Source organism: Rhinolophus ferrumequinum, chromosome 8 (assembly GCF_004115265.2).
Source record: "Rhinolophus ferrumequinum isolate MPI-CBG mRhiFer1 chromosome 8, mRhiFer1_v1.p, whole genome shotgun sequence".
In the NCBI taxonomy this organism is placed as follows: domain Eukaryota; kingdom Metazoa; phylum Chordata; class Mammalia; order Chiroptera; family Rhinolophidae; genus Rhinolophus; species Rhinolophus ferrumequinum.
Window position 1 is genome coordinate 23471681 of NC_046291.1, and position 19432 is coordinate 23491112.

The window sequence follows — 19432 nt, forward strand, 5'->3', positions numbered from 1 at the left end:
CTCTCTCTCTCTCTATATATATATATACACACACACACACACATATACATATACATACACACACACACACACACACACACACACACACAAAATATTTAATGAGGTGTTTGTTCCTCAATCTTTTGCCTACTTTTTAATTGGGTTCTTTTTTGTTGAGTTTGAAGAGTTCTTTGTATACTTTGGATAGCAGTCCTTTAACAGTTACGTCTTTTGCAAATATTTTCTCCCAGTCTGTGCCTTGTCTTATTCTCTTGAGAGTCTTTTGCAGAGCAGAAGCTTTTAACTTCAATGAAGTCCAGCTTACCAATTATTCCTTTCATGGATCATGCCTCTGATATTCTATCTAAAGTGTCATCACCATATGCATACCTAAATTTTCTCCTGTGTTATCATCTATGAGTTTTATAGTTTTGTGTCTTATGTTTAGGTTGATGATCCATTTTGAGTTAATTCTTGGTAACAATGTAAGGCCTGTGTCTAGATTCTTTTTTTTGTTTGTTTTGCATATGGATGTCCAGTTTTCCAACACCATTTGTTGAAAAGACTGTCTTTCTCCATTGCATTGCCTTTGCTCCTTTGTCAAAAATCAGTTAATCATATTTATGTGGGTTTATTTCTGGGCTTTCTCCTCTGTTTCATTGATCTATTTGTATATTCTTTCATCCATACCATATTGCATTGATTACTGTAGCTTTCTTTATACTAAGTCTTAAATATGGATAGCATCAGTCCTCTGACTTTGTTGTTTTTCCTTCAATATTGTATTGGCTGTCCTGGATCTTTTACTTCTCCATATAAACTAGAATCAGTTTGTCATTATCTACAAAACAACTTGCTGGGATTTTGATTGGGATTATGTTGAGTTCCTGGATCAAGTTGGGAAAAACTGATACATTGACAATATTGAGTCTTTCTATTCATGAACATGGTATATCTATTTATTTAGTTCTTTGATATATTTCATCAGAGTTCTATAGTTTTTCTCATACAGATCTTGTATGTATAAATTTTTTATAAGATTTATATCTAAGTATTTCATTTTGGGGGGTGCTAATGTACATGGTGATGTGTTTTTAATTCACATTCCACTTATTTATTGCTAATATACAGGAAAGCAGTTGACTTTTGTGTATTAACCTTGTATCCTGCAACCTTGCTGTAATCACTTAGTAGCTGCAAGAGTTTGTTTCTTGTGTGTGTGATGTTTTTTGGATATTTCCCATAAATAATCATGTCATCTGCAAACCAAGAGTTTTATTTGTTCCTTACAAACCTGTACATCTTTTCTTTCCTCTTCTCGTTTTATTGCATAGCTAGGATTTCTAGTATGATGTTGAAAAGAAGAGGTGAGGGGATATCTTGCCTTGTTCCTGATCCTAACAAGAAATTTTCTAATTTCTCACCATTAAGCATGATGTATCTATAGGTATTTGATAGATAAGCTTTCAAGTTGAGGCAATTCCCTCTATTTTTACTTTACTGTGAATTCTCATCATGAAAGGGTGTTGAATTTTGTGAAATGCTTTTTGTATGTCTATTGATAATGATCATGTGATTTTTCTTTTTGATGTGATACGATGATAATGATGTGATGCCTGTTGATATGAGGATTACATAATTGATTTTTGAATGTCGAACCAGCCTTGCAAACCTGGAATAAATCCTACTTGGTCATAGCTTGTGTCTTTTTATATATTGTTGAATTCAATTTGTTAATATTTTGTTGAAAATTTTGCATTTATCTTTATGTGAGATATCGCTCTGTGGTTTTCTTTTGTAATGTTTTGGTTTTAGTGTCAGGGTAATGCTGGCCTCATAGAATGAGTTAGGAAGTAGTCCCTCTGCTTCTGCCTCCTGAAAGAGATTGTAGACAATTTGTCAAATTTCTTCTTTAAAATTTTGGTAGATTTTTACCAGTTTTTTTTTTACCATTTGGGCTAGGTGCTTTCCATTTTGGAAGGTTATTAATCATTGAGTCTATTTCTTTAATAGATATAGGCCTATTCAGATTGTCTATTTCTTCGTGTGAGTTTTGACAAATTGTGTATTTCAAGCAATTCGCCCATTTATCTAGGTTATCAAATTTGTGGACTTAAGAGTTGTTCATAATATTCCTTTATTATCCTTTTAGTGTCCATAGGATCTGTGGGGATTTCTCCTCTTTCATTTCTGATACTTGTTATTTTTTTCATCTCTTTTTTTTTCTAGTTAGCCTGGTTAGAGGCTTATTGATTTTATTGATCTTTTCAAAGAACCACTTTTTGGTTTCATTGATTTTCTCAATTGCTTTTGTGTTTCTAGTTTCATTGATTTCTGCTCTAATTTTTATTATTTCTTCTACTTACTTTGGTTTCATTTTACCCTTTTCCCAGTTTCCTAAAGAAACTTAGATTATTGATATTTTAGATCTGTATTTCTAATATTTGCATTTAATGCTATGAATTCTGTGCATTTCTTGTAATGCTTCTCCCCATAAGCATTGTTTTCACTGCATCCCATACATTTTGATGATTTGTATTTGCATTTTCATTTAAGTTCATAATATTTTAAAATTTCTCTTGAGTTTTTTTCTTTGTCCCATGTGTTACTTAGAAGTGTGTTGTTTAATCTCCAAGTAGTTTTGGATTTTCCAGTTAATCTTTCTGTTACTGATTTCTAATTTAATTCCGTTGTGGTCTGAGAGCAGACATTATATAATCTCTCTCTCTTTTTTTTTAAACATTGTTAAAGTGTGTTTTATTGCCCAGAATGTGGTCTCTTTCGGTGACTGATTCATAGTGGCTTGAGAAGAGTGTGTAATCTGCTGTTGCTGGATGAAATAGGCTCTAGATGTCAGTTATTTCCAGTTGATTAATGTGTTGTTGAGTTCAACTGTATCTGTACTGTTAAATTTTTTTGCCTGCTGGATCTGTGCATTTCTGATAGAGGAAGTGTTAAAGTCTTTAAGTATAATAGGGGATTAATTTATTTCTCCTTGCAGTTCTATCAGTTTTTGCCTCACGTAGTTTGATGCTCTTTTAGTAGGCTCATACACGTTAAGGATTGTTATTTTCTTGAACTGTTGACCCTTTTATGTAATGTCCCTCTTTATCCATGATAACTTTCCTTGCCCTGAAGTCTGCTCTGTTTGAACTTAATATAACTACTGCCACTTTCTTTTGATTAGTGTTAGCCTGGCATAACTTTCTTCACCCCTTTACTTTTAATCTGTATGTGTCTATATTTACAGTGACTTTCTTATAGATAATGTATAGTTAGTTGGGTCTTGTTTTTTGGTCCACTCTGACAATTTCTGTCTTTTAGTTAGTGTATTTGTATCGTTGATGTTTAAAGTGATTATTGATATAAGAGATTAATATCTACCATATTTGTCACTGTTTTCTATTTGTTACCCTCGGTTTTTGCTCCTATTTTTGTCTTCCATCCTTTTTCTGCCTTTTGTGGTTGTAATTGAACATTTCATATGATGTACTTTCTCTCCTTTTTTAGCATATCCATTATACTTTTCTGTGTTTTTTGTTTTATTTTTTGTGTTTGCTCTTTTTAGTGGTTACCCTAGAGTTTGCAGTATACCTATACAGCTTATCCAAGTTGTCTTTCAAGTAACATTATATCTCTTCCTGGTTAGTGCAAGTATATTATAATAACATTAATCCTGTCCGTTGTACTACTTCCACTTACACATAAGCATATATAAGCATTCACATACAAGCACAAACAGGTACACATAATCGATTACATTGTTGCTATTATTATTATTATTATTATTATTTAAATTTATTGGGGTGACAATTGTTAGTAAAATTACATAGATTTCAGGTGTACAGTTCTGTATCACATCATCTATAGCTATTATTATTTTTGAACAATTAGATCCATTATCAATTAGATCCATTAAAGATAAAAAAGGAAAAGTTATTTTACTTTCACTTATTTTCCAATGTTCTTCCTCTCTTTATATAGATCCTAGTCCTGACCTATACAATTTTCCTCCTATCTGAAAAACTTCTTAACATTTGGCATATAGGGGAATGATGTCAATATAGTGTGGAATTTGGCTTGGATTTTTTTTCCAAACCATTTTAAACGTGTTAATGTTTTAGAATGATCAAGGGGCAAACTTTTTCACAACTAAAAAGAAAGCCTTAGTAGTATAAGAAAAATGCTGAAAATTCTGTAAAAGTACCTTCGATATTGCATTACAGTGCTAGTTTATTGGCTTTAAAAATTGCTACATATCCCACTGTTAAAAGATCTGAGGAAGTTGTAAGTTTAGTTGAAGAAGCTGTGAGGATAGTTCCTTTGTATTAAAAAGAAATTGATGAAGAAAGCTACCAGCAGATGATATTTTTAATTTTTATTAAACTGGTTTCTTAGAAGTGAATATCTTCAAGGACCCACTTCAAAGGAAGAAGCATGAGCTTCTGGGCATGAAACTTTAAAGGATGGACTGGCTTGTTGATACAAATGCCAGTGGAAAGTTAAATTGTACTAATATTTTTATAAGGATTGTTACTGTTTTGTTAGGACTCAGATTTAAAAATTCTATAGGTTTTGAGTGGTCTGGCTCTAATTCTGTTTTCTTCAGAAGTTCAGCTATTTTAATTTTGTAGAACATGGGGTTATTCAGGAATGCATGTATGGTGTTACAGCAGAAATGCCTGTCCTCAATTCTGGGTTAGTGATAGTCGCCTTTCTGACTAACAAGCACAGGCTAATCGTCTTTTATTTCATTGCCCATCGTAGTGGCCACTACTTGCCCTTTTGTGTGCAGTAGAAGGAGGTGCTCCTTCTGCTGAGCAGGTTTAGATTTGTAATTGCAGGGTTTGGCATGCAGAGCTCTTGCGAGAGTTTAGCTCTGCTTGCCCTTTTCGGTAGGCCCTTGTGCAGTGTAAAGGACAGTAGTCCCCCCTTACCTGTGGTTTCACTTCTAGTGGTTTCAGTTACCCATGGTCAACTTCAGTCCAAAAATATTAAATGGAAAAATTCTAGAAATAACCAATTCATAAGTTTTAAATTACACGCTGTTCTGAGTAGCATGATGAAATCTCATACTGTCCCAGTCCGTCCTGCCCAGGGCGTGAATCATCCCTTTGTCCAATGGTACCACAATGTAATATGCTACCAGCCTCTTAGTCACTTTGTAGCCATCTTGGTTATTAGATTGACTGTCATGGTATCTCAGTGCTTGTGTTCAAGTAATTCTTATTTTACATAATGCCCCAAAGTATAAGAGTAGTGATGTTAGCAATTTGGATATGCTAAATAGAAGTCATAAAGTGCTTCCTTTAAGTGAGAGTTCTTAAGGAAAGAAAAAAAATTGTATGTTGATGTTGCTAAGATGTATGGTAAGAATGAATCTTCTATCTGTGAAATTGTAATAAATGCAAAATAAATTCATGCAAGTGTTTCTGCCACACCTCAAACTAAAAGTTATGGCTACAGTGCATGATATCAGTGCTTAGTTAAGATAAAAAACACATTACACGTGAGGTGGAAGACGTGAACAGAGACAGATCACACTCTTACAACTTTTGTTACAATATATTGTCATAATTGTTCTGTTTTATTTTGAGTTACTGTTGTGTATCTTTTACTGTGCCTAATTTATAAATTAAACTTTATCATAGGTATGTATGTATAGGAAAAAAATAATATAAATAGAGTTTAATACTAACCACTGTTTCAGGCATCCACTGCGGGGTTTGGAATATATTCCCCATGGATAAGGAGGACTACTGTAATTTGGAACCACTATGTGGTGGCCTGGCTTCCTGAGCAAAAGAGACACACACACACACTGCTTGTTGAACTGCTAAAGCATGTGACTTTAGCTTGTTCCTTTAGCAAGTAGGTTTTGATCAGTTTAAATAATTCATTTATTTCCTTTATTTAATATGTCCCTAGTTGTCAGTGCTTGGTATTACGTAAGAATTTTAAAAACAGACCATTAACTTTCAAAATTCTTGCCATGTAATAGAAAGGGGTAGTATTGAAAGAGTGAATAAGTATTCCCAACCTCTCCTTTATTTCTTTCATCCTTTCTTTGGCTGGGTTGGCTGGGGGAAGGGGTTGGGTAGATTGTAGTAGGAGAACAGGAGTAAATTTAAATTTGCCAGTCTGATATGTGACTTCTTTTAAACTAATACTGAAAATTTCAGTTTAGAACACCTAGTTCTTCCAGAGTTATAGGCAGAATTGAATAATATATGAAGATTGTTTTTGTTCCCTTTCATTTCTGCTTCCTTTTAGGGAACCCTTTTTAAGTTCCAATCTCAGATTATCCTTGGACAGTGTAAATCCCACTCCTTGGTTTACCTCTATGTCAGAATTTCCTAGAGTTCACAACTGTTTTTATTTATTTATTTTTTGTTTAAGTGTTTGTTTTTTTCTGTGTGTATATACAACTGTGTGGTAGAATATTAATGTTATTAACTTGTGTGTCAATGAGACTTAATTTTCTTGAAGACAATGAACATTTTAATAAGGACTTGTTAACCTAAATGACTCGAATTGCATAAAATATTTTTGAAGGAAGAGTGTGTTAAGGTAACAAGAAGACCTCGACATGAATATATAGACATTTTTCCTCATTTTGTAAGGATTTAGATTTGCTTCACAGGGTCTTGCAGGGAGCTGTTGGCTTTGCTATCCTCTAGGATGCTGTCCTTGCCTGCATTGTTGATACTAAGTCACTTGTGCTTTATCTGATTTCCACACCTAATCGTTTTTAATGACAGAGGTTGCACATTATTTTGGCTCATATCTGATTGTCAAGAACTTAGACACATACTCACACCTAACTGCAAGTAAGGCTGGAAAATGCAGTCTTTAGCAGAACTGTCATGGACTCAACTAAAACTCGGGGGTGGGGAGGTTATTATTTAAAAAATAGATATTGAGGGAAAATACACAGTCTGTTCAGTTTGCCCCTTTGGCCACTAAAATATCCGTGCATTTCCTTCTCATAGGGAAAGCACATCGACTCCTGAAGGATGACAACTCAAAGTCACATTCAATGGGTGGAGTCAATTTCTCTTTGTCAGATCCAGATGAGGTTCCTTATGATGTGGTGACCTGTAAACTAATAGAAATGTTTTCTAACCGTCTTGCCCTCTTGTTTCTTGTATGTATGTTGGAGTAGGGACAGGAAAGCTGCAACAAACAGTCCCAGTGGGAAAAGAGGACAGGATACACATGATAGTTCCTCGTCCTTACAGTAATTAATAAGACTCCTTGCTCCGGAACTAGAGTAACATCTTGATAGGATGCTAATTCTGCTTTCTTAGAGAAACTCCTTTGTCCTCCATCGTCCCCGACTTTGCTCTTTGGGAATTATTCCTTATCCATTATCCTTTGTGTCTATATGTGAAGTAGGTGTTGGAGCGTGCACCCTTATTGAAAACTGCACTGCATTCTCACGCTGCTTCCTTTTGGTGCAGATTTGGGCTCGCTAGATGTTAGGCTTGTGGTGTTTTCATGATAATAGAGTTCCCTAAAAAATGTGGGTTTACATTCTGGTTGATCCAGTCAGTTACATGTGAAAATATCACAGCCAAAGGTCTTATTTGGTCCTAGTTGTTAATCATAAAGACTAGTTAGTTTACTAGTTATTGTCCTCTCTCCCTCAGTTTAATGACTGCTACCTTGAGGCTACTGAACATTTGGGTAGGAATTCATCTGATTTTTGCTCCTAAGCTGGCTCTCATTGTGTGACTTATAGCTCTTTACAAGAGATTCTTGGAATACATTTGTGTGTGTGTGTGTGTGTGTGTGTGTGTGTGTGTGTGTGTGTTTATATGCAGAGAAGCAGTTGGCTTTTCTATTCCTTCAAGTTCCTGTGTTATTGGATTATCCATTAAATTAGAAGTAGGCTATAGTCAAAGCCTCCCTAAGTTGAGTTGTACTCCCTTTTGTCTCTGCTTATAAACCAATTCTTGCCTAAATTCATTTATATTGGGCTTAAAACAACAAGGAACAGCCAACACCTAACATTTTCTAACTGCTTCTGCTGGAACTATAGTCTTGGCAGGCACTTGGTCTCTCTTTTAAATGATCATGTTTTGTTAGTATATATATAGCAAATGGATGGATAACTAACCATACCATCCCTTTCCTATCTGCTTAACTGTCCTACCTCTAAGTTAATATAACATGTTTTGGGTTTCTCTCATGGCCCACTGTATTGGTCATAGCAATTTCTGTAACGCTAAGTCGTTGTAAGAAAGATACTTAAAACTAGTGGCTTAAGCATGATATCACTGTTTTTCTCACAGAACAATTTAGAGATAAATGCATGATACAGGATAGATAAAAAGCTCTGCTTGTATGAAATTGTCCAGAAACCTTCAAAGAAGGAATCTATGAACTACTTTAATGTTTGTTTGTTTTTTCTTTAAAGATTCTGGCCCAATATACAACTGTAATTTGTTGTTGTCTTTTCTTTTCTTTTTTCTTTTTTAAGGCAATGATACTTTGGATGATATTTTGAGTATGAAATATTAGAAACTGTTAGGGAATGAGAAAGGTAGAACACACATACACAAGATAAAGTTCTTTGCCATAATGCAGTGGAGTCCTAGTACTATACTTGCTCATGGTTGTAAATAACTAGAAAACTGGACAAAATGTATGAAACAATCACTGTTTTCAGAAAATGGACATAAAGGACCTAAGGCATCAAAGGACAGAGATTCAGTGACTCCTGAGAAAAGAGAAACAGATGAGGTGACCCCTGTGATTGCCCTCATTTTCTGCTGGAAGGCACTTTATGATCTCTGATGCAGGGAGAAGAAAGCCAAGTGGAGCACAATGATCTTACCTAATTAAGACAAAGATTCAAGTTTGGGAGACTGAGAAAGCTGGAGATCAGAAGACTGAAGTTGAGGAATCTACAAAAGGCTCCAGAAATCTTCATGTGGTCTCCTTAAGAGAATTTTGTTGAATACTAACCTATGCATGTGTAGATGAAACTCCACAGAGGCGGACAAAGAACTATCAGGAATCTGTAATCTGAATAATTTCCAATGTGCATAAGGTTTGAGAGACGTTTGAGTTCTGAATAAGCAGAGTAGAGAGACTTCATTGAACATTTGGAGCATTACAAAGAGACCCCAGAAAGGTCACACTTCTAAGAGTAAGGTGAAATTAGTTCTAGTCTGGCTACTCTATACCTCTAACAGATCTTGAAAGCAAGCTGAAAAGAATGAAGTTGGACAGCAAGTAATTTAATAACCTGTTGAAATAAAATTTATCACTCTCAAGGAAGACCATAAAATCCAGAATTTCAACAATGGTAATATTCATAATGTCCATAATAATACGTCATATATATATATGTAGATATATATAGATTTATATATATAGATATATACAAATCTATATATAAATATCTATATAAATATATATAAACATATCTGTATAAATATATATATCTATATATAGATCTATATATATGATATATAGATATTTATACTTATATATCTAGGTATATAGATCTATATATATAAATATATAAATATCTATATAAATATATATATATATAGATAGATATCTACATATTAGACATGCAAAGAAGGAGGAGAAAAATCCTAAATAGAAACAGACACAGAAATGCCAGGCATGGTGAGATTTGTTCGGAAAGACTTTAAAATATCTTTTGTATATAGTCTCAAGAACTAATGAGAAATTGAATGTACATAAAGAACCACTGAACTTTTAGGGGAAAAATATAATATCTGAAATGAAAACTATTGTTTGAGCTTAACAAGAGTGTAGGTAGTCATAAGTGATCAATAAATTTTAACATACAATACAAACTATCCAAACTGAAGCTCATAGGGCAAAAAGACCAAAAAGAAAATGAACTATACAGTAGAGACCTGGATACAATATCAAAAGTTCTAACATTTATGGAATTGGAGGTCTAGATGTAAGAGGGAGGGGAGAAAGAAAAAAAATACTAGGTAAAATAATGGCCACAATTTTTCCAAATTTGCTAAAACCCATAAAATCATAGATACAAGAAATTAAGGAAATCACAAACAGGACAAAAATAAAACCACACCAAGGTATATTGTAGTCAAATGACAGAGTTGTAGTGACGTGGAGAAAATCTTAAAAGCAGTAAGTGGGAGGGGAGACATTTTATATATTTAGGAGATCAGAGATATACCAAAAAAAACAAATCACTGCTGTCTTCTCATCAGAAGGCATGCAAACCAGAAAATGGAATGGTATGTTTAAAGTGCTGAAAGGAAAAAAAAAAAAGTCAACCTAAAATTCTCTATCCAGTGAAACGATGTTTTAAGAAACAAAGGCAGAATAATACTTCTAAATAAAAGCTAAGAAAATTTGTTCAAGTTTTTTTTTTCTTTTTTTTGGTGGAGATTGACAAGCTGTTTGTCAAATTTAGATGTTCAAAACAATACTGAGAAAGAACAAAGTTGGAGAATTTACACTAATGGATTTTAAGGATTACTCTAAACTATAATAGGGTGGTATTGAGTTAAGCTGTTGAGATAGACAGATATCCTAAGGGGTGTGTGTGTAGTGTTTACAACAGATATAAGTGTTCCTAGACAGTCTTTTATTTATTCAAGAATAGCTTTTTTTTCCTATTAAAGAATAATAGAATCTTTCAACAAATAGTTCAGAAACTAAATACCCTATAGAAAAAAATAAATCTGAACTCTTACCTCACACTATATACAGAAATAAATTTGAGTTGGATTATAGATCTAAAAGTTAAAACTCAAACTTCTTGAAATTTTAGAAACATGAATAAATCTTTATGACTTTGTGTTAGGCAAAGATTTCTTAGGACATCAAAAGAGCTATCCATAAAAGGAGAGTTTAATAAATTGGGCTTCATCAAAATTAGAATTTTTTGCTGCTCAGAAGACACCATTAGGAAAATAAAAGACAAGCTACAGACTGGGAATTATGTGTATTTCCAATACATGCAGTCTGACACAGGTCTTGTGTAAGTAAGAAGAAAACTCAAATGTGAGCAAAAGATTTGAGTAGAAATTTTGTCAAATGAAGTCATAATCCCTCGGGAACCATGAGAAGCATATGCAAACATGGTTTATGTCAGAGATTGGAGAACTACGGCCCATGGACCAAACTGGCCTGTTGACTTTTTTTTCTTTTTTCCATAAACACATTTATTTACTAACCAAAGTGAAGATCCTAATTAAACCAAGACTTGGAAATAGTTGCATGTAAAATGTTTGTGATAAAGATAATTGAACACAGTAACAACAACAAAAAAAGCATGGAGAGATTTGCTCATTGAACTTAGCTTGTTTATCCTCGCAACTAATTCCTGTCCAGAAGAGGGATGGAATTTTTACTCTACTTTTTCATAGATCTGAGTACAGGTGACATTGTTCATGACACATTCCTACACTAATTTCCCATCTTCCAATTTTCTTGTTATTGTGCTTTCCTTCCCATCCCATACTTGATAATTGAACCAATGTACCATCTATACAGCTGCAGACAGTCTGAGATTTTCTGCTATCAGCTGTAGTTTCTTCAAACTTCTGTCTTAAGTTACATGAAAACTGTTATTTTCAATGTGTTCTCGGTTTTTATGGTAAGGTTTTTGCCGTCAGAAGTGATAACAAAATCTGGTTTGGCCGTGACACCCACTTTTTGCAGAGCCATTCTAATCATCCTTCCTTCATGTACTTATCAAAGCCTTTGCTCTCTAACAAGTGCCATCTTCCTACCAGCTGCTGAGTGGTGGCCATGGTGGCCCAGGGCAGCGTGCTAGGCGGGCAGAGCAGAGTGTGGCGCGGGGCAGTATGGCTCCATTGACTGTACAAAAACTTTTCTTGGAATGCAGTCACACCCATTCATTTATGTGTCGTCTATGGGTGCTCTCATGCTATAATGACAGATTTGAGGAGTTGTTACAGACCAGGCAGCCCACAAAGCCTAAAATATTTACTACCTGCCTCTTTGCAGGAAAAAATGGCCAACCCCTGGTCTAAGGCAGTCAAATTCCAGGGAAGGATAAGCTCTTCCTAGGTGAGAAAACACCAATGGAGAAGTTTGGCTGAATTTAATGTTTTTCCCAGGCTAACCCTTACTTTTCTTGGGATTGTCATTTTCCACAACTGAATCTTCTTTGATTTTTTATCATAGTTAATTCATTGTTATTAGTGAGCTAAAAAAATCTTTATGTTAAAGATTTCATACCAGTCCCTCTAAGTCTTGGTCACTTAAGATATAATATTAGAAAACTCTTGTCTTTTTCTGAGAAACTACACTTCAAGTTCAAAACAGGGATGTAGATTCATGATGTTGACAATAGGTTAGTACCGGTACCAAGAGAAATTCTACTTAAAACAACTTGGTTTCAACAGCTTGTATTTATTTCCTTCACCAAGTTCAGTGGTGACTGCAAGGATGGGGATTGAAGGCATTTGCTGCCTTTCTGGGGACTGACTAGTCTCACTGCCCCAGTGATGTCCACTCACTGATGTCTTTGCTCCTATCTTCACTGGAAGGAGGAAGCTGCTCCTTATGGTCAGCATTTGGTGGTCTGTGATCAGTTAAACACACCAGAGCGATGCAGGGAGTCAATGTTAGTGGTCTGGCAGGCCAGTCTATTATGCTAATTAGGAAGTCTAGACACTCTGGATATGCCTCATATTTTTATTTGTTATTGCATCAGCTCTGTTCTCATTGGTTATTCTCTAAATTATATAAACCATTACATCATTGGTTATATAAGTTGTTTACATAAAACATCTTTTGACTTCAGGGTACAACAGGTGTTAACCTCCTTTGTGTGAGATAGCCATATGCTTATCTGTAACATGTTTGCAATGTTAACTATTTTTGAGAAAAATGTTCTCAAGCAGGAGATCAGTTTTGGTGGAAAAGCTTGTATACCACTTTTAATTATAGTACATAGATTTTATTCACTCCTATCAAAATGTAGGACAATATTATCCTTTCCAGAAAATTCATTTTACATATCACAAAGCCCCATCATTAGTTTACTTAATTTAATCTGATATTGCTATTTTTCTGTTTGTATAATGTAACATATGAACATAAAAGTGATTTTTGTAAATTTAATTTGAATATCATTATTTTTAGTAGAAGTACAATAACATGAACTCCATGAAAATTTTTTTCTTTATTATATTTGACTATTAGCTAATTATCACTTTGGTAGCCAAGCAAAATTGCATGTTATAGGGAAATTTTCCAACTGGGACAAAATCTAATGAAAGAATGTTTAAGATCATCATTGATTTCCCCATGCTTACTCCACACCATACTTCTATAAATCCTGTCAACTTTAAAATAAACCTTGAATCCATCCTCTCATCTTCATCTCTTCTTTATCTCCTGCCTCTTTCCCAGTCCAAGCCATTTTCATCTTTTAGTCAATGCGTTAGTCAGAATAGCTTATATTTAGAATAATAAATTAACCTCCTAATCTCAGTAGTTTACCACAGCAAAGGTTTACCATGGCTTACCTAAAGTCCAGTGTGGTTTGGTCTGTGATCTTACTCCATCTTACAGCTGTACTATGGTATCTGCACTAGAGGCTTTGAAGTTTGTCAAGTGGATTGGAAATGACTAGATCACTTTTGCTTACAGCGCATTGGTCAGAACTAGCCACATGGTTCCAACCTAAGTGCAAAAAAGTCTGGGAAATGTAGGACAGCACATGAAATATTTGGAGATCACAATTTTATGTGCCACACCCAGATTATTATACTAGCATCCCAATATACTAGCATACCTTATGTCTTCTCATATCCCACTTCAGTGCTTTCTCTACAAGTAGTCCGAGTGCTCAGAATAAATGTTTTTGTTGCTATCTTGTTAAGAACTTCCTTTTTGCATAAAATTCAACACTTTTACCCTTACCAGTATAACTACTACATGATCTTGCCCTTGCCTTCCTCACTAATCTCGATTGACAGTTAGTGTTATCAAATATTATCTGTGATTAGTGTGTTTTGAATAGGCATTCTCCTTTATTTTGTCCATAATTATGAAAATGTGATTTAAGTGTCAAATTTACAAAATCACAATAATGATGATCAACTGAATAAATAATAATACCAAGAGAAGTCCTCTCAATTATATTAAGGTCTCCTCAATCACACTGTATACAACTAGGATCTTTAAAAAAAAATAGCCTTTTGGGAATATTGATGTGATGTAAAATCCTGTTATAATGGATAAATTCTGTATAGTAAACTTAACAATAATTGTATTTCATTTCTCTGACAATAAATGATCTCTTAGGATAAATGTTACCTCTGGCCAAAGTTAATATGAAAAATATTCCATTATGATTAAATGTGTTTTAAAAAAATTAATAAACTTTATTTTTTAGAGCAGTTTTAAGTTTACAGCAAAATTAAGCAGAAAATAAAGTTCCCATACCCTTTGTACCTACACAAATATAACCTACTCCACTATCCATGTACTGCACCAGACTAGTGCATTTGTTACAACCAATGATCCTACGTCAACATCATTATCACCTGAAGTCCATAGTTTACGTTAGGGTTCACTCTTGGTGTACATGCTGTGGGTTTTGACAATAAATGCAGTTTTTGGACAATATTTCATAAAGTTTGTATTTTGCCATTAAGTAGTTATTTCCCTTCAGTTGTATCTTTAATCTCTGTCATGTTTTTCCTTGGCATTCTGCAGCTCTTAATTATCCCAAACACACACACAAACACACACACACACCAAATAATTGTTTTCTAGTTGAAGTGGTTGGAATATTTTCACAAAGTAATTAATGTATAGTCTTTCAAACTGGATTAGAGTAGTGCCTTTGCGGAAAGATAGAGGAACTAGGGTGCAAATATGTGTGAAAGTAAGGCTTAATATAAATTATTTATCATCTCTGGCCTATGAATGCTGGGAATCAGGTTTTTAACAAGCTGTTTATTTTAATAGACATGTTAAGATCTATATATTTGGTATGCTTATTTGAAATGTAGCTGAACATTCATATTTTTGATAATTTTGACCATTTCTTTAAATTGATTTTAGGTATTTAATTAGCTAATGATTTCTGTTTTAGCAAAGGAAACTTACGTATAGTAAAATTGAGTACCTATGATTCGTTGCATAGATTTAGATCTAGCACAGTTCAAATGACATCTGCTTGCATATAAAAGCCCATGTAACAGTTTTTACAGGGTGTTGGTATTGTCATTCTTGTTTCCTTTCCTTTGCTGGCCCACTCTTATTTCAGCCCTTCAGCATTAATAAAGTATTAAGTAGCAAAGGAAATTATCCTACTGCTGGGTAAGTAATATTGAATAAAAACAGGTGTTTGTGGGATAGAAAGATAAGAAAATTAAGTCTTTTTCTTTGATAAGAAGTTGATATGACATTCTTGTTTCATGTAATTAGATGTTTTGGAAAGGAAATTGGGATTTTATAACAGGAGCCAGGGAAGTTATTAAGCAGACTCTGTGAAAACTTGATTGCCTTTGTGCTTTGACTAACACTGTATGTCTTGTTTACAGTAACTGTAGTACTGAATGGAAGTGGCTTGTAGACAGAGCAAGAGTTGGCAGCCGATGGACATGGCTTCAAGCCCAGATTTCAGAGCTAGAATACAAAATCCAACAACTGACGGATGTTCACAGGCAGATTCGTGCCTCCAAGGTATTTTCTGTGTTCTTCTATTTTTTTAAAAAAAAATTACTGTTTTAGTTTCTCCTCATTTCTCCACACAAAGTAATTGTTACGAGCCTTTATAAAAATGATGTTAAGATTTTAATATATTAATAACTATAAATTGGAGCTACCTTTATAATGCTTTTGTATTTATGATGATCATTTATACTTAAGCAATTCAGAACTTTTTTGTTGGATTCCATTTAATAGGATAGAGTGTTTGTTTGTTTTGCTTTTTAAAAAATTATAAATGGGGCCGGTTAGCTTAGTTGGTTTATAGTACCGTGCTCTTAACAACAAGGTTGCCGGTTTGATCCCCACATGGGCCACTGTGAGCTGCGCCCTCCACAACTAGATTAAAACAACTACTTGACTTAGAGCTGATGGGTCCTAGAAAAATACACTTAAATAAATAAAAGTTTTTTAAAAAATTTATAAACATAAAAAGTTCCAGAGAGCAATATGATGAACACCTGTGTATCCACCCCAAAATTTATTGAATGTAAAATTTTGCCAGTATGAGTTTAGTTTCTAGAATAATAAAGCATTATCTGTACAGTTGAGGTACTTAAATAGTCCTTCCTAATCCCATTCTTTCCTCATGCCACTGTAACCACTATTCTGATTCCAACATTTTTTGATATTTATTATTTTTATGTATGTTTTTATACTGTTGGCACATAGGTGTCTATCTGTATCTACAAATAATATTTATTTCCTATGCCTTTGAAGTCTATATAAATTATACATATAACAAACACTTTTGCAACCTGTTTGTTTTTGCTCAGCATGATATTTATGCATTTTATCCTTTATGTTTTTAATTGTATGAATGGAATTGAATTGTATAAATACAATGAAGGTTTATGTCTTTTCCTATTTTCCTTTGATAGACATTGTTTCCATTTTTTATGCTAGTAAAAACAGTATTGCAATGACTATCTGTTATGTGTTTTTTATGAGCTTATGGACAGCTTCTCTTGACTATATGTCTAAAAGTGGAAGTGCTGGATATTAGGCATAGCTGTCTTCAGCTTTCTTATACTCATTGATGGAATTGGATAATCAGTATTCCCACTAGCCAAGTGCATAAGAGCTCCTGTTTCTCCACATTGTTGCCCACATTTATATTTTTTGACCTCTATAAAGAGTTTGAAATATTATTTTATTGCTGTTTTAATTTGTCACTGAATATTGTGAGATTGGGCGTCAGGGTAATTAATCATCAACTTTTCTTTCTATCTTTGTTCTTTTTTTTTTGGTGTACGAGTTAACTTACCTTTTTTATTCCTTTTGGGAGGTGGTAGTGGTGGTGGTGGTGTGCATGTATTTGTGAATTTGGATACTATTCTTGGTCAGTTATGAATATTACAGATCACTCATGTTGTATCTTGTCTTTTCATTTATTTATTTATTTATTTATTTATTTTGAGTATATCTATTTTGGAACAGAGTTTAACTTCAATGTAATTGTACGGATTAATGTTTTCCTTTAGGGGTTATGTCTTACGGTGTGTTATTTAAGAAATCCTATCCCTGATATTAATTTGATATTCGTTTTGAGGTATTGATCTTTCTCTTTTTCATTTGGATACTCAGCCTAGCACCGTTTTATAAATTATAAAGTAAAGTAAGTAAGTAAGTAGTTACTTACTTACTTTAAAAGTAAGTAGTTCACCCTTACTTTTCAGTTTAAATTACCACATTTGTCACATACTGAGTTTTGGATCTATATGAATCTGTTACTAGACTTACTAATTTATCTTGATTATATCATTCTTTGTGACCTACTACTAATCAAATTTTGTAAATGGTCAACATATAATAGAAAAGAATGTATATTCTTTATTTGTTGATTATAGAATTCTCTGTTAGATTAAACTGGTTGACTTTGTTGTATATATCTTCTATATCTTTAAAAATCTAGATCTTTCAATTTCTGATGCAGATTTGTTAAAAATCTATAACATTGTGAATTTTTCAGTTTCTCATGGTAATTCTGTTAGTTTTTGCTTCTTATATTTTGAAGTAATGCTGTTTGATAGATACAATTTTATTATTATTATTATTTTAGGTGTTTCATAAGCTACATACTTGTACCGATAGCTAGATTTAAAAACATCCTCTCTGATTAGATTTCATTTTTTATTTGCCCTTATTTCTCCTCTCTATTTGTGTCTTGTTTTTCACCTCTCTTTTGTTGGGTTGGTAGAATTTGCTTTCTTCCTTTCTTTTCCTCTGCTGGTTTGGATGCTATACATTGTAGTTTTATCCTTTGTCATTACTCCTAATTTTTAACATAATTCTAACAATGACTAAAAGTACTGTGTTTTTATACTTTATTTTTTTTACTTAAAACATTGATCTTAATACTATTTAACTACCTATTGAATATACCTACTCCAATCTACTTACATTTCTAACATGTTTCATTTAAAAATGTGCTTACTATTCTTTCATGTGTTCTACCTATAAAATTAGTTCATTTTATAAATGAACTAATAATGCTTCAAAAGACACATAATGCGTCAAAAGTTGGGGAGGGGAGGTGGTATAGGCTGGTGGGGCAACTTGGTTATACGAGGTCTTTGGGGGACTCAGGTTCCTTCTATCTTGATGCCTGCTGTCCTCTAGAGGGTGTTGACTGAATAGTCATTTCCTCATTCCAGCCCTTGGGAACTGAGAAGTGCAGCATAGTTTGTCTTTACCTTGGTGGAAGTTGCACTACACTGGCTCACATTCCACTGGCCCATATTTAGCCACATGATTACAACTAGATACATAGGAAAGAAATCTGAATAATAGTCTTTAACTGAGAAGTTGTCTGCATAGCTAAACTCCAGTCGGGGTGGGGTCTTGCAGTAAATGGAAACGGAAAATGGATACTGGGAAGGGTTTGCAGTCTTTGCTATATCACCTTTTCTTTCTTGGTTTACTTCTTTCTGAAGGACATTATTTAGTAGTTTCCGACATTAAACTCTGAACATTAAAACTCTCTTAGTCTTTGTATATCTCAAAATTTCTTTATTTTACCCTCACTCTTCAGTGATATTTTAGGTTGATACAAAATTCTAATTTGATAGTTCTTTTCCCTCAGCACATTAAAGATCTTATTTCATTGTTTTCTTTGATATTGATGAGCAGTCTACTGTCGATGTAATTTTTTTTTCTTTTCTGTAAATACTCTATCTTTTCTGTCTGGTAACTTTAAAATGTTTATCTGATATTCCACATTTTTTTACTAACAGGTGTTTAATTATGAATTTATCTTATTTACTTATCTTGTTCTCAGAGTACACATTCTAACTGTACAAATCACTGAATTTTGACAAATATATGGTGTGTAGCCATCACCATGATCTCCCCTCTTATTGACCTTTTGTGTCCAGGAAAGGAGAAAAGTGCTTATTTTATAGGAAATTTGATTAAAATGAGCTTACTATTTACACACTAATTTACAAGTTTTCTCAGGTATTCATGTTGAGATGTCTTAAAGGAATTGGAAATGTAAGACATTGTGGAAGAAGGTCTATAAGAAGATGTAGATTTGGAGTTTTTCTTTTTTTTTTTGAAATGGCAGTTAAATTTATGTTATGTTGTAGCAAGTTTTAAATTAAATGCATTCATCTCTTTCCTTATATTCTCCTTCTCTCCTTTCCTTCATTCTTTCCCTTTTTTCCATTCACACATAGTTATTAGGATATCTAATATGTTCTTTAAGTATACAGTGGTAAACAAAACCTAC

The 19432-nt window shown here is 33.5% G+C and overlaps 1 protein-coding gene and 1 pseudogene across 1 annotated transcript in view; one reads left to right on the top strand and one right to left on the bottom strand.

Annotated features, from left to right (window-relative positions):
* Positions 1 to 19432, top strand: part of KANSL1L (KAT8 regulatory NSL complex subunit 1 like) — an 84434-nt gene that overhangs the window by 7508 nt on the left and 57494 nt on the right. Inside the window, 1 exon segment of the mRNA XM_033113088.1 lies at positions 15534 to 15675. Coding sequence (XP_032968979.1) covers positions 15534 to 15675 — 142 coding nt within the window.
* On the bottom strand, positions 11354 to 11759 carry LOC117026356 (fatty acid-binding protein 5-like; annotated as a pseudogene).